The following is a 16,357-nucleotide window of genomic DNA, read 5'->3' as shown; positions in this document are numbered from 1 at the left end:
GGCGGCGGCGGTGGAAGCAGCCAGAGAGTAACAGTGGCCTCTGAGCGGTGGGAATTTTCCGGCCTGCTGTGTGAGCTGGACAGCCCCAGGAGGGAGGCCTTGGTAGGAAGCAAAAGGCGGGGCGGAGCGGTGAAGCCCCTCCCCCAACCTCTCCTTAGTTTGACCAACTACCTCACCTTCCTCCGTTCTTCCTCCTAGCCCGCTACACACTAATCTGCTGCGCAAGCGCACGGGTCATCGAAGCGCCTTCTTGGCCCTTGGGGCCTGCGGGCTTCTGCGCGCGCTTCTCGTTCTCGTCCTTTGATTGGTCAGATTGCCCCGCCATCACGCCTCCCTCTGCTTTCTAGGTTGAGAAGGAAGCGTGGGGGCGGGGCTAAGCAGCGCGTGCGCGATAGTGTTGCTGTCCATTTGCTGCTATTGCGTTGCAAAAAAAATCCTGACTAGGTTGCCCTGGGCCTTTTCTGTGCTAGAGGATCTAAAGGAGAAAGATATCTGCAACCGAAGGGGCAATCGGGTAGTACTCAATTTGAGGTATTAACGCCCACTCTTACAGGAGTGTGGCGATAGGAGCGGGGACGAGCCTTAGCTTTGAGAGCCGAAGAGTGTAAAACCATTAGTTTCGGGGCCAGGCGATTTGAAAGGCGTCGCAGGACCTGCTTTCTGCGTACCTCTTCCGTTATTATTGACTGGTTCAAACACAACCCCTTGAACAATTCTGATAAACCTTTGATGCCCGCAGCCCCTCCTTAACAGCGTGTAGGAGCCGCCAGCGTGCCCGGCAGCTGGTCCTCCCGTCTTACCTCTCGAAGAGCCTAGCGCGTGCACCATCCCCACCCCCTGGCCTCCCTCCCCACCCACGGCTTTCACGCACTCGCAGTGATTGTTTTGCCCGCTCCCGCCGCCGCCGCCGCCGCCGCCGCCGCCGCCGCCGCCGGAGGAGCAGCAGCGCTTGTGCAAACCGGGAAGATGGCGGCCGGCGGCGGCGGAGGCAGCAGTAAGGCCTCCTCCTCGTCGGCCTCTTCGGCAGGGGCTCTGGAGTCCTCGTTGGATCGAAAATTCCAGTCGGTAACTAACACCATGGAATCTATTCAAGGCCTGTCGTCTTGGTGTATAGAGAACAAGAAACACCACACTACTATCGTCTACCATTGGATGAAGTGGCTCCGGAGATGTGAGTGTTGGGGTTGACCAGGGAAGGGACGACTGGGGGGATATGGAAGGAAAGCCTTCCCGAAACGCCTGCGGGTTTTCTTACGGAGCCACGGCATTCGGTTGGCGTTGTTCACGTTCAAGCTTTGACGCGAGTGTTCCCAAACCCAGACTCCATTCCTAGCCGGGGTTGTCCCGAACTGCAGGAGGCTAGTCGTTTCTTGGATTTATTTATTTTTTTTTTTAACTGGCTCCCGACGTGGTGTGTGTGTGTGTGTGTGTGTGTGTGTGTGTGTGTGTGAGTGACCTTGGGCGGTTGGGCCTAGATCTTTCGAGATGTGGGTATTACTTCTTCTCGGAGCTTGCGAGGTGCTGATCCCTTTTCTGAACCTTCGCGGAAATTGTCGCGTCCGTTTATTTCTCTTAGGCCTTGACGTGCAGATGGTTTTCCCGGCGATAGACAGGCTCTGGTTTAAGCAGTAGCAAATCCACGTACTTGGCTGGCCCGTGTGGGACCACTCTGATTTACGTTGACCTGAAACTCGCGATGTGTGACCAGAAGGGCCTTACTGGGATGAATGTTGAGAAGTAACGCGAGCTCCACGTACAGCCGAGACGACCACCTGGGAGGGTTCCCTATACCTGCGTTTGCTGTAGATAAAATACGGGCTTCTTGATACCGGAAATAACTAGTCCGTGTCAGCCCCAATACCTTAAAATCTAAAAACAATGTCCGGTTGTTTTGCAGCACTTGAAATACCTTCTTAAAGAAAGGAGTTGGGTGTCCTAGGTAATCAAAACAGGAAATCAAGAAATGTGCTTTTTGAATATGTAGTACTCCCCCCACCACCAGTGACTACTTTTTTGTCTACTTTGGGGATTTTTTTTTTCCATTTTGCTGCTTTACTACAGAAAAGAGGTATTATATTAAGCTGTCAGGAGGCATGGATTGTCAGCAAAACATTTCAGATCTTTTAGGAGTGTGAAGTCATTGTTAGTTCCTGCTGAGAAGAGAGGGCTAACCCTAAATCCATTTATATCTATTTGACTTTTAGGTCTTTTGTTGCTTTTGGTCTGTGGCATGTCACCATGTCCATCGTCTAGTTACTCTTCTTATTCTACTTCTGCAGTTGCCCCTGTAGAACCAAGACAAGATTACCTGTATTTACTAATAGATCAAAGTTGCTTTTTTTCCTCAAGAAATTAAGTTAGAACATACAATATCAAATATGATAACAGGTATCATCAAAGACTCTCATCTGCTATCTGCCCCTTTATCATCATTTACAATATATCTATCTCATTAAACTTTAAAATAACCCTAAGAGGTCGATTTTTTGAAATCATTGATTTGCAGGTAGGGAAAGGAAGGCTCAGAGATGTCAAGTAAAATCCTTTATGTTACACAGAAAAAGAAAGGGTGGAGTTACGATTTTACTCCACCAATTCCAGATGATAACGGCCACATTTAACTTTGTAAAATAATGTTTTCAAGATTAAAAAAAGATTAATCTTTAATGGACGGTTCACCACTGGTAGCAAGTTCTCACGTGAGTTTGAGAATATATTCTTTCTTGGTTTAAGACATTTTTACTACATTATACGAGCATTTGACATTTCTGCCTTTGAGCTCTGGTGCTTTAACTGTATGGTTACATTATTTGCAAGAATAGGTTGGTCCCCATCCCTGCCTTGTGGGATTTCAAATGACAATTAGAATTTTTTTCCTGGTTAGTAATAATGAGATATAATGAAGCCAGAATTTTTCTGCCTCTATTATTGTTGATATTTTGCCCAAGCTTATTTCCCTAGTTGATGAGTGAAAAAAATGATTGTTCTAGGAAGACAACACTTCATTTGAAGTGTATTACATATTGTTTATATAGTTAAATGATTTTGACTTTCTAAAAACTTGATTTTTTTCCCTAGCGGAATGGAACTTTGTAAAGTGGTTAAGGGTATTTATAGTCCTTTTGTGTTTACATTTACTGAATATCACTCCTCTCAATGTAAGTAAAGCCTTTTGAGAGAAATATTCCGGAGAGTGATGAAGGACACAGTGAAAACAGTTTATTCATTGGGTCTCATTTAGTTTCATACTTCTTTACAGTTGGAATTCTTTTAGTCTGAGTTTGGTTTCTTAGTCTGCTTTCCAGAAATTTGTGAAGTAGGTACCTGGCATTCCCAGCCTTTCTGTTCGTTTTCCTGATGTCACTTTCACTTCTCTTTTTTGTTCTGGCATCCATTATTTAGTGATTTGTGTTTTGTCTTCGGTGTGCATTTAAGTAACTGTTAGATCTTCTAAATATATTTTCATTTGATCCTTTATTTCATAACATTGTATTGACAAGCTTCTGTTCATTTTAAAGGAACTAATTCAGTAGGCTTCTTGAAGATGTACGCCATAGGTGGGTTTTGATTTTATTCAGGCTTCTTCTAATTTGTCTGGCTGAAACATTCATTGTCATCATATGTTTTTTAAGATTTATTTTATTTATTCTTAAGTAATCTCTCCACCCACTGTGGGGTTCGAACTTGTAACCCCAAGATCAAGAGTCAGATGCTCCACTGACTGAGCCAGCTATGCACTGCCATTGCCTTCATTTTTAAAAGTGATCTTTCTGTAGCATAAACAGATGTCATTCCTGTGCTTCAGAATCCTCCAGTGATACCCCGTTGCGACAGGTTAGGATCTAGACTTCTGCTATGGTCTACGGAGTTCCTACACCATCTGTCCTGTCTACTGCCTTTCTGGCTGCTTCCCATTCTGTTTCCTCATCGTTTAGATTCAAACCTCCTATATTACCTCTTTAGAAAGGCCTTCCCTAAGTGACCTTATTTCAGGGGGTCCCTTCAATTGCCTTCTGTCATTTCACATTTTCAGCATATGACATCACCTTGTTTACTTGTTTACATGCTTATTGTTTATCTTCTCCCACCCGATGACAGGGCTAGGTCTTCTCTGCCGCTGTATCCCCAGGCGACTAGAACAGTGTTTGGCACAGAGTAAGCAATCAGTAAATATTTGCCAAAATATTTGCCAGTGTAATTTTGTATGTTAATCAAGAACTTGAATTGTTTTAATTTCTGTTTACCAGAAAGAAATGTTCATAACTTAGTGAAAGAAATAATAGGTATGGTTGTCAGCAGATTCAAGACATGGCTCTTTTTGGACTTGATGTGCAGTTGACCAGATTATTATTTCTTCACTTCATTTGTCCCTCCCTTTTTTAATGTTAAATAGGAACCAATGTGGAGAAGTTGAAAAATGCATATTTTAGAATTAAACCTAGATTCAGATCTTAATTCTGTCACTTATTACCTCGATCCACACTTAAATCGTGAGCCCCAATTTGTGATCTGTAAGTAGAGGTAATAATTATCTTTCATAGGATTGCTATCTAGGTTTTGGAAGATAACATATGTATTTTAGCATAGGTCCCAGCATATAAAAAACATCCAGATTGTTTATTATGAAGACAGTAATGGTGCAGATAGTCTTAAAATCCTGAGTATTCAGAATAATTATCGCAGAATTTTGTTTTGGGTATGGTCCTGGAAATTACATTCCCAGGTAAGGCCAAATGGATTGGACTCTGTAGTGTATTAGCAAGCACTCTGAGGAACTAGTGGAAATTGTTATGTTCATGATATTTCCATATTTTTTTTTTAATGTTTTATTTATTTTTGATACAGAGAGAGACAGAGCATGAGAGAGGGAGGGGCAGAGAGAGAAGGAGACACAGAATCCGAAGCAGGCTCCAGGCTCTGAGCTGGCTGTCAGCACAGAGCCCGATGCAGGGCTCGAACCCACGAACGTGAGATCTGACCTGAGCCGAAGCCGGAGGCTCAACCGACTGAGCCACCCAGGCGCCCCTGTTTTTGTTTTTTAATGTTTGTTTATTTTTGAGAGAGAGGCTAAGAGTGCAGAGCCTGATGCAAGGCTTGAACTCACAAACCGAGAGATCATGATTCGAGCTGAAGTCAGATGCTTAACCGACTGAGCTGCCCAGCTGCCTCCATATTGTCTTGTTTTTAACCATGGAATGGGTTGGTCTGTGTTGAAGAAAAGGTGGATATAGGAAAGCAGAATCGGTTGTAGAACAAAATCTGTTAACAATTCCCTTCAGCTAATTTTATTTTTAATTTTTAGTGTTTATTTATTTTTGAGAGAAAGAGACTGAGTGCCTGTGGGAGAGGAGTGGAGAGAGTGGGAGAAGCAGAATCCAAAGCAGGCTTCAGACTCTGAGCTGTCAGTACAGAGCAAGTGAGCTCGAACTCAGGAACCGTGAGATCAGGACCTGAGCTGACCAGGACCTGAGCCGAAGGCAGACACTTAACAGACCAGGACACCAAGACACCTGGACGCCCCTCCCTTCAGCTACTTGTGATGCAAACTTTAAATATTTACCCTTCACCCCCAACCTTCTACTGGTTAATCCATCTCAGTAGTCAGTAGTTATCAACTTAATGGCCAGTCTTTTTCTCCTCTGCCCTCCTTCCCTCCACCTCATTTGAAGGAACTCTCAGTACAATATGGCCCCCACCCCACAGGAAAAACTTGTATGAACATGGGCTAGCAAAAAAAAAAAAATTTTTTTTAATTAATCTCTTTCTACGAGATTAAGTTGTTGTAGAGAATTTGCAAACCACAGTTATCGTTTTTGATTTATGGCAGTGGTTTATCAGTTTGGGTCTCAGGATCCTTAGCTAGACCATGAAGGTGGTGATAATTTATACTTTTATCAAGTGCTTACTATGTGCTAGGCACCTTTCAAAGCATTTTACACATATGAATTCATTCAGTTCATACAACCCTTTGAAAGTAGGTGTTGTTATGATCCCATTTTACAGATGAGAAAACAGATATAAAGAGATTGAGTAATTTAGCAGAGCTATTAAGCGGTGGGGCCAGGATTCCAGGCATTCTGGATTTAGAACATACACTCTTAGCCACTGTACTATACAGCCTTTCTGATTTATTAAATATCCTCTATCATGCAGAAAACCTTTGATTACTTATTTATTCAATATTAGGCAATATAGATTAACCAGAGTGTTTAGATTACATCTTTGTGGTTTTTTTTTTTTTAAGTTTATTTATTTGTTTTGAGAGAGAGCTTTTAAGTACAAGCAGGGGAGGGGCAGAGAGAGGGAGAGAGAAAATCCCAAGCAGGCTCCGCACTGTCAGCATGAAGCCCAACGCAGGGCTTGAACTCACAAACTGGAAGATCATGACCTGAGAAAAAAAAGTCAGATGCTTAACTGACTGAGCCACCCAGGTGCCCCAAAACTATCTTTTGTGGATTTTGAGTTCTGATAGGCACTTATGTTTTTATTTACTACAGAATGGAAAGACAAGTTGAACATGTTAGCTGTGAAAGCTGACTACTGTATAAAAATCTCTAAATGTGAGGTACATTTGGATTAAATAATAAAGCTGTTTTCTTTCTTTCTTCCTTTCTTCCTTAGAAATCTCTATGCCCAGTGTGGGGCTTGAATTCACAACCCCAAGATCAAGAGCCTCATGCTGTACTGACTGAGCCAGCCCGGTGCCCCATAAAAGGCTTTTCTTGACAAAAAGTTTGGGATGTGGTACTGGTCTACGGCCATACCACCCTGAATGCGCCCCATCTTGTCTGGGGTGTGGTACTGGTCAGTAGGGAGTGCAGTCCCCTATCTTATATTTGATATTTGATCTAAAGATCTGGGGCTATTTCTGCAGGTTTGGCTTCTGAAATGTAGCTTTTCCTTTAACAGTTTACTTTTTTTGGGCATAGATTTTTTTAAATTATTTTGTTATTGTTTTAGGGAGAGAGAATGAGTGCAGGAGAAGGGCAGAGGGATAGAGAGAATCTTAAACAGGCTTCACACTCAGTACAGAGCAGGGCTCTATCTCATGACCTGGGGATAATGACCTGGGCTGAAATCAAGAGTCAGAAGTTCAACCAACTGAACCACTCAGGTACCATTATTATTATTATTATTTTATTTTTTATTATTATTAGTTTTTAAGTTTATTTTTTACTTACTTGGGGTGAGAGAGAGAGTGGGGGGGCCCGCAGAGAGAGAGGATTCCAAGAGGATCACAGAGGATCTCCGTCTGACAGCACAGAGCCCATGAACTGTGTGATCATGACCTGGGCTAAAATCAAGAGTTGGATGCTTAACTGACTGAGCCACCTGGGTGCCCTTAGATTCACAGTTGTTTTAACAAGTCTTTGTGGAGTACATGTTGTACCAGACACCAGGGACTCAGCAGGGGAACAAAACGGAGAAAAACTTCGTCCTCACAAAGCTTATACTCCCTCCATTAAGGGGAGAAAGCAACAAAATAAGTAAGATATTAAACATGTTAGAAGGTTGTAGAGAAATGTAAAGCAGGGAGGGCAAATACAGACTGTGACAGGAGTTTGCGGTTTTAAAGTAGGTGGTAAGAGAAGACCTCCCTGGGAAGGTGACATTTGAGCAGCGAGATGAGGTGTTGGACAGTATAACAAGGAAAGTGTGAGGGGAGCATGTTCCAGCACAAAGAGGGCAGAAAAATACAAAGGTCCTGGGGTTAGCGTGTACCTGGCAAGTTTAAGGGTGACAGAGGTTTTGTGGCTGGGAAGAAATAGTAGCAGATACACTCGGACTCTGGTGGATGATGGTGGGAGGTGAGGTGTAGCACCAAGTGTTACGGCTAGTGTGAGGATTTGACTGGTGTTCTGAAGGAGATGGTGAGCTATTTGAGCAGAGGATTGATGTGATTTGACTTTTTTTTTTTTTAAGCAAGCTCTAGGCCTAATGTCAGGCTTGAACTCATGACCCTTTGAGAGCATGCTCTACTGTCTGAGCCAGCCGTGCACCCCACAATTTATGTTTTTAAAATGTCATTCCGGTTGTTGCGGAATCAAGGGGCACTAGTTAGGTGACTGTTGTACTTATCCTGGGGTAAAATGTTGGTGGCTTGGACCAGGTTATGGTCTGTGGAAGTGGTAAGAAGTAATTCACTTCTGAATCTATTTTGAATGTAGATCTAACTAGATTTCTAGATGGATTAAATGTGGGGTAAGAGAGGAAAGTAATCAAGAATGACTGGTTTTTTTGCCTGACTAGGAGGAGTTGGTATTTATTAATATGGGGAAGGCTTAAATGGAGCAGATTTGGGGAGAGGAAGATCAGAAATTTAGTTTTGAATGTTAGGTTTCGGTTGTCCACATTTTAAAATATCTTTGTTGGGGGGGCGCCTGCGTGGCTCAGTCAGTTAAGCCTCCAGCTTCGGCTCAGGTCAGATCTCACATTCGTGGGTTCAAGCCCCGCGTCAGGCTCTGTGCTGACAGCCAGCTCAGAGCCTGGAGCCTGCTTCCGGTTCTGTGTCTCCTTCTCTCTCTGCCCCTCCCCCTCTCATGCTCTGTCTCTCTCTGTATCAAAAATAAATAAAAACATTAAAAAAAAAAGTTAAAAAAAAATATCTTTGTTGGGATGCCTGGGTGGCTCAGTCATGTAAGTGTCTTGACTTTGCTCAGGTCATGATCTCACAGCTCATGAGTTCAAGCCTCTCCTTGGACTCTGGGCTAACAGCTCAGAGCCTGGAACCTGCTTCAGATTCTGTGTCTCCCTCTCTCTTTCTCTCTGCCCCTCCCTCTAGTGCTCTGTCTCTCTCAAAAGTAAATAAACTTAATAAACTAAAATGTCTTTATAGAGATATAATTCACAAATACAGTATTTGTCCACTTATATTGTATGTTTTCAGTATACTCAGAGTTGTGTAACAGTTAGTTACCACTTGGGGTCTGTTTAGTGTATAGATTGTCTTTGGAGCCATGAGGCTGGAAGGGAGCTAGGTGTGGATAGAGGAGTGAGTGTAGTAAGATAGAGTGATAAGTGTAGATAGAGAAGGCTCTGGAGCATTTAGTATTTTAGTTACCACTTTCTGCGTATTTGGTCTAATGTGTTCTTGGCTTAGGTTTTTGAGGTTCAAGGCAAACTTTATTTCAGTTCCCCAAAGAAGTAATAAATCTATTTTGAGCTCCTGAATGTTTCTCCTCATGGTTTAGGCTAAACGGCAGTTCTGGATTAGTGAGGCGGTAGCTGTGTCATAATTACCAACTATAAAATCATTGCATAACTGCTTGTCTCCCTCCCCTTTGGATGCCGAGGTCACTCATCCCACTGCCCTAAATTCATAGAGATGTAGATCATATTTTCCATGTTTCCTGACACTGTTTCAAAACATGAACTAATTATGACATACAATTATTGTAATGGTACGTACTAAACGAGCTATTTTACTTGGATTATGAGACTTTACACTCAGTTATTACTTTCTTCATTTAGCTGCTTTGTCTCTCAAATGCAGAAGGTGATATTATAAACACAGCCCTGGGTGGATTTGAAGAGTTATGTAGGACATAATTTTGTTATACATTCCGTAGTAAGCTAAATGTTAAATTATGCAGCAAGTAAACATTCCCATACCTAAAAGTGTAAAATGAAACAATATTGAGAAATGTTGAATATCTGACTCTTGATTTCAGCTCAGGTCATGATCCTAGGGTCATGAGATTGAGCCCACATTGGGCTCCGTGCTACATGGAGCCTGCTTAGGATTCTCCCCCACCCCTCTCTTCTTCTGTCTGCCCTTTCCCCCTCCACCCTATACTCTCTCTCTAAAATAAAAAATAACAAGAATAAAAAAATTATGTTGAGAAATGTCATTGGCAGTGGAAAAATACTGATATTAAAATTTACTCAATAGGCCACCCTGAAATTACAGCTCTGTCTACAAAGAAGAGGTGAGCATATGTATGTGTATAATTTCTTAGGGAGTAGAAGTTTGCTGATTTTATTCTTAGTGATTTGGCTTCCTGCTTTTCATACACTAATAAATGATAAATAGATGCATCCAGACTCCTTTTTCTCCTAAGCTTTTTTCAGTCAGATGTGGTATTTGTTTTATAATTTCAACTTTCTGCAAAGTAAAGATAAAGGAGGTTTTTTAATGTGTAGACGAAGCTCAGAGACCCTAGTAAAACTACTCCAGAACTTAACACTGTTGTACAAACCAGCTAGACTGAATTTCTCACTTGTTTGTCAAGGAAACAAAAAGTAATTGGTGTTTTGTAGTGCATTCAGGTCCCACTTCCCCCACAGATTTTAATTCTAGAACACTGGGAAAAATGCACATCTTGTGGAGAAAGTAATAGAACTTACTCTTTTTGGGAAAAGGCAACATTTCCAACTGTGCTTTGGAGCATTAAAGTTTTTCTAACTAAGATAAGAGAGTTTTAAAAAAAAAAACCTTATTTTTATCCTTCCCTTAGAAACCTTGAAATAGAGTCTCTGATGAAAGAAATGAAGGGTTCAGTATGCTGGGTTTAAATTCAGGTTGTGGCCTTTATCTTTCCCTCATCTCTTCCTTCCATTTTCCTCTCTTGGGGTTAGTTTCACTTACTTTCACTCTATGGTTCTTTGGTACCCACTAACAGAGAGGCTGTGTTTCTTTATTACCCTTTAATAAAATTTGCACTGCTATAGGGGGAAATATCTTTCAATGTTAGGAATTAAAATTTACCATTTTTTATTTTAAAAAGACCAGAATAGGGGCACCATGGTGGCTCAGTTGGTTGGGCGTCTGACTCTTGGTTTAAGCTCAGGACATGATCTCACAGTTTCATGAGTTCGAGCACTGCTTTGGGTAGAGCCTCTTGCTTGGGATATTCTCCCTCTCTCTCCCCTCCCCTCCACCCCCTTCTTTCCCCTCCCTCCCTTCCTCCCTTCTCACTGATGCTGTCTTTGTCTCAAAATAAATAAACTTAAAAAAAAAAAAAACAGAATGGATCCTCTGCTGTTTCTGTGTTCCTTTTCCCATCAGGATACTTTAAACACTGTAGCATAATGCATTATTTTAAAATGATGATCTCTCTGTGCAGGGAGCAATCAATAGTACTTGAATTATTAAAATTTCTTTTATAGTGTATTGCTATGTTCAAAGATTGAGAATTTAGAAGATAAAATTAGAAATACTGAGTGCTTGCTCTATGTAAAACTTTGTATTGGATGCCAAAAGAAGTAGAATTATAGGAACTTAACTCTCAGTAATTAAGATAAGAATTGAACAAAAACAACTGGTTCTGGGAAGTATGATAGTAATCAATTTCTATATGCTGTTAACAGTTTATTTTTTAATGTTTATTGGGGGGGGGGGAAGAGCTCATGTAAGCCGGGTAGGGGCAGAGAGAGGGAGACAGAATCCAAAGCATACTCCAGGCTCTTAGCTGTCAGCGCAGAGCCTGACGCGGGACTCAGACCCACGAATCATGAGATCATGACCTGAGCTGAAGTCCGAAACATAACCGACTAGACACCCCGGCGCCCCAGTGTGCTGTAATGGTGTAGAAGAGGGTATCACTTTCTGGTTGGGGTGAAGATGTCATAGATGTACATATATTACCTATAATCTTGGCATTAGCTCTGCAAGATAGAGGAGTTATCCCCACTTTACAATTTTATAAATTGAGGGAAGTTCATTCATTATTTGGGGAAATTGTCAGAACATTTATAGCATAGGAAGAGGAAACCATACCTGGTTTCAGGGTGGCTAAGCGGAAGGCTAATTTTGCTGGTGTTTGTTTTATGTAGGCAGAAGCTGAGAGTGAGTGGGAGAAAAAAGAAATACAGTGGGTTCAAAGCCTGAGTTGCTTACAAGTACTTTGTTCTTATTTAGCAGTATTCTTTATTAAATTTCTAGTCATTAATATAGTTAATTTCACAAATATCACTATTACATTTAATACTAAGTAGCCAATATATACCTAGTATCATGTCATCTCATTTCCTATAACAACTCATTAGGTAAGTACTGTATAATTTTTAATACTGAGTAAGTAATAAAGTTAGTGATGTAGATGTGAAATTACACTGGTGACAGGCAAAATAATAAAACATTATAAGTGATAATACGTGAACTACTTTAAGTCTCAGTGAGGGAAAAGAAATTGAAGGGACAGGGCTGGTAAAGTAGAGCCAGGATTCAGATCCAAGCAGTCTTGGCTCCAAAGTCTAGACTCCACCATTGTGCTAGGCTGCTTCCCCTTTTCTGCAGGTTTACTGGTATTTAGGCAGTGTGGTTCCATCCGCAGAAGGTTTCCAAGCAGCCTTCTGCTTATTTGTTCCCAGCTTTATTGAGATGCACACGTAGCGTTGTGTAAGTTTAAGGTGTGCGAGGTGATGGGTTGATGCGCCTATACAGTGTATTGCAGAATAATTGCCACAGTAAGGTTAGTTAATTAACCTTTCTGTTACCTCACACAATTACCTTTCTTATTGTTGTGAGAACATTTAAGATTTACTCTCTGGGGCGTCCGACTTCAGCTCAGGTTGTGATCTTGTGGTTCATGAGTTCAAACCTCCCTTCTCACTCTGTGCTGACTGCTTAGAGCCTGGAACCTGCTTCAGATTCTATGTCTCCCTCTCTTTCTGCCCCTCTCCCGCTTCCCCTTCCCCCCCCCCAAAATAAACATTAAAAAAATAAAAAAAATTTACTCTCAGCAACATTCAAGTATAAAATACCACACATATTTTTTAATGTTAATTTTTGAGAGAGAGGGAGAGTGAGAGGTACGGAGAGTCAGAGAGAGGGAGACGGAGGATCCAAAGCAGGCTCTGTGCTGAGAGCAGACAGCCTGGTGAGAGGCTGAAACTCATGAACTGTGAGATCATGACCTGAGCTGAAGTTGGATTCTTTTTTTTTTTTTTTAATGTTTTATTTATTTTTGATACAGAGAGAGACAGAGCATGAGAGGGGGAGGGGACAGAGAGAGAAGGAGACACAGAACCGGAAGCAGGCTCCAGGCTCTGAGCTAGCTGTCAGCACAGAGCCTGACGCGGGGCCCTAACCCACGAATGTGAGATCTGACCTGAGCCGAAGCTGGAGGCTTAACCGACTGAGCCACCCAGGCGCCCTGAAGTTGGATTCTTAACTGACGAGCCATCCAGGTGCCCGTGTACTACCATATTGTTAACAGTAGTCTAATGCTGCACATTAGATCCCCAGAACTTATAATTGGAAGTTTATACCCTTTGACCAACATCTCCTATTTCCTCAACTCCCTGACCCCTGGCAACCACCATTCAGCTTTTCTGGGAGTTCACGTACCTGTCTATTTGGATGATTTCACTGAATTTTGAAGTTGAAAACCACCAGTAATTCATATACAGCAATAAATTGAATATAGAAGCAGATATGAAACCCTAGTTGTTTTCTATAAAACCAGACATTAAATAGATTTTCAAAAATGCAGGGTGCTTGTCTGGCTCAGTTGGTGGAGTGTGCAATTCTTGATCCTCGAGGTTGTGAGTTTGAAGCCCCACATTGGGTGTGGAGATTGCTTGAAAATTAAATCTTAAAAAAAAAAAAAAAAGCAAAAGGGATGCCTAGGTGGCTCAGTCAATTGAGCATCTGACTTCAGCTCAGGTTGTGATCTTGTAACTTAATGAGTTTGAGCCCCGCATTGGTCTCTCTGCTGTCACCATGGAGCCCACTTTGGATCCTCTGTCCCCTTCCTTTCTCTGCATCTGCACTACTCAAGCTGGCACTCTTTCTTTCTCAAAAATAAACATTATTTTATTTTATTAAAAATATTTTTTAAAATCTTCAATACTTATATTTATTTTTGAAAAAATTTTTGTGTTTTTATTTTTATTGAGACAGAAACAGAGCATGAGTGGGGGAGGGGCAAAGAGAGAGGGAGACACAGAATCTGAAGCAGGCTCCAGCTCTGAGCTCTCAGCACAGAGCCTGATGGGGGGCCGGAACCCACGAACAGGAGATCATGACCTGAGCCAAAGTCGGCCGCTTAGGCCACTTAACCCACGTAACCGACTGAGCCACCCAGGTGCCCCTATATTTATTTTTGAAAGTGAGAGAGACAACACAAGCAGGGGAGGGACAGAGAGAGGGAGATACAAAATCAGAAGCAGGTGCCAGGCTCTGAGCACAGAACCCGATGTAGGGCTCCAACTCAACTGTGAGATCATTTGACCAGAGCTGAAGTGGGACTCTCAACCAACTGAGCCACCCAGGTGTCCCAAAATGTAGTTGTTTTTCATAAAAATTACATACAATAACTGTAATGGTTATACTACCATTTATATTATCACTATTGTTTTATAAATTATTGCTTTATGTGAAAAATTTGCCTTGATGTCCTTGTCTTTCAGGTCTTAGCTAAAATGTCATCTCCTTAGAGATTGACCTTTTATCATAGACAAGAGCCTATCCTCTTTTCCCCCTCTCATTCTGTTATCACATCACCTTTTTAATTTTCTTCAGTTTTTCTCATTACTGTATAAGATACTACTTGCTAAGAAGCTTGTGTTGCCCTTCTCATCTCCCCCCATCAACTAGAATGTAAGCCCCTGAACCCGACCGCAGGAAATTGGTTTTGTCCACAACTATATCGTCAGCACCTTGAAGAGAGTGTAGAACATATAAAATGCTTAACTATGTCTCTCTCTCTCACACACACCCCGCCTCCCTAACCCTCCTTCACCTTTTCTGCACTTCTCCCCTGCATGTACTCTCTCTAAAACACACACGCACACACACACACACACGTGAATGCCCAGAGACCACACAATTTAGAAACTGTTTACCTGTTTTGATTATTTCAAGTGTCTGTTCATATAAGAACATCTTATAGTTCCAGGAATTCATAGATTTTAAGAATCTTTCATATGTTTTTGTAGCTGTTGTGCTAAGATGAAAGTGCATCTCATGGAAGGGATTTCAAAGGGCAGCCATCTCTGTAGTGCTGCTGGATTGTAAGGAAACAACCTGTTGTGGGGCGTCTGGCTAGCTCAGTCGGTAGAATATGCAACTCTGGGGGTTGTGAGTTTGAGCCCCACATTTAACGTTAGAGATTACTTAGTAAAAACCAAATTAAAAAAAACTGTCAAAAACAAACAGTTTCTAAAAATTGAGGTTGGAGTAATAAAGATCAAATATTAATCATATTTTTATTTAAATTTTTAAAATTTAAGTTAAAGATTTTCTTAAAAATAAAATTTCAAGACACATTTTAGATTTTCAATTTTACTTCATTTTATAAGCCTTTTAAAATCTGATAATGGAAAAATGAGATTTTCGGGGGCACCTGGGTGGCTCAGTTGGTTGAGCCTCTGACTTTGGCTCAGGTCATGATCTCATGTTTAAGTCCCACGTCGAGCTCTGTGCTGACAGTTCAGAGCCAGTTAAAGTTAAACCTTGTTTCATGCTGCTGAACTTGAGTACCTTTAGTTTCATGAATTTCCAAGAGGTGTGGGGGATAGAAGATCCAGCATTTTTCAAACTTATTTGGCCATGGAATCTTCTTTTCTGGCCGTCTTATGTAACTGGTGTTCCATGGAACACACTTTGTGAAACTTTGTTATGGAGGTTTTTCTATGAAACTCCAAATTAAAGAACAGAGAGAACCAATTTATATTTGTGTGTAATAGAGTCTTCATGGATTCAGATGTTCAAAAAAGCTGTAAAGCAGGTGAAAGAAGGAATCCCATATATAAACAAAGGTGTGAAAGAATCAGAAGCTGGAAATGGCAATAAGTTAGGATGGAAAAGACAAAGAGAAGGAATAAAAGGCATGATTTTTTTTTTAAAGGGGAGAAAAGTATGTCAAAGAAGAAATAATTATGTCTAGGAGGCACAAAAGCTACGTTAGATAGTGATTGTAACACTGGACCAAAATTATTTTTTTATACTACTGGTGTTATAATCCTGGGTTTTATTAAAGTTTTTATAATTCAAAAATTGAAATCAGATCAGTGAAGCCAGAAATTTAATTTTTTCATATTTTGAAAATTACTTCTTTAAAGTTTATTTTTGAGAGAGACAGAGCAAGAGGGGGAGGGGCAGAGAGCTGGAGAGAGTAGAAGAGAGAGAGAGAGCGTCCCAAGCAGGCTCTGTGCTGCCAGTACAGAGCCCAATATGGGACTCAAACCCACAAAACTGTGAGATCATGACCTGAGCTGAAACTAAGAGTCAGAAGCCCAACTGTCTGAGCCACACAGGTGCCCCATCATATTTTGAAAATTATTATTAAGACAAAGTAGAGGTGCCTGGGTGGCTCAGTCAGTTGAGCACCTGACTTCAGCTCAGGTTGTTATTTCACAGTTTGTGAGTTCAAGCCTTGCGTCTGGCTCTGTGCTGACAGCTCAGAGCCTG

The 16,357-nt window shown here is 41.5% G+C and overlaps 1 protein-coding gene across 4 annotated transcripts in view; it reads left to right on the top strand.

Moving 5' to 3' along the window:
- Positions 1 to 409: 409 nt before the first annotated feature.
- Positions 410 to 16,357, top strand: part of RPRD2 (regulation of nuclear pre-mRNA domain containing 2) — a 92,637-nt gene continuing 76,689 nt past the window's right edge. For 2 of the 4 annotated variants that reach the window (XM_029946415.1, XM_029946413.1), the window contains exon 1: positions 410 to 1,171. In XM_029946415.1, coding sequence (XP_029802275.1) covers positions 967 to 1,171 — 205 coding nt within the window. In that variant the 5' untranslated portion in view covers positions 410 to 966. The remainder of the gene's footprint in view (positions 1,172 to 16,357) is intronic. The other 2 variants (XM_029946414.1, XM_029946416.1) reach the window with 1 other exon arrangement.

Source organism: Suricata suricatta, chromosome 8 (genome assembly GCF_006229205.1).
Source record: "Suricata suricatta isolate VVHF042 chromosome 8, meerkat_22Aug2017_6uvM2_HiC, whole genome shotgun sequence".
Classification (NCBI taxonomy): Eukaryota; Metazoa; Chordata; class Mammalia; order Carnivora; family Herpestidae; genus Suricata; species Suricata suricatta.
Note: the sequence above shows the minus strand (reverse complement) of the source record. Positions and strands in the feature narration are given on the sequence as shown.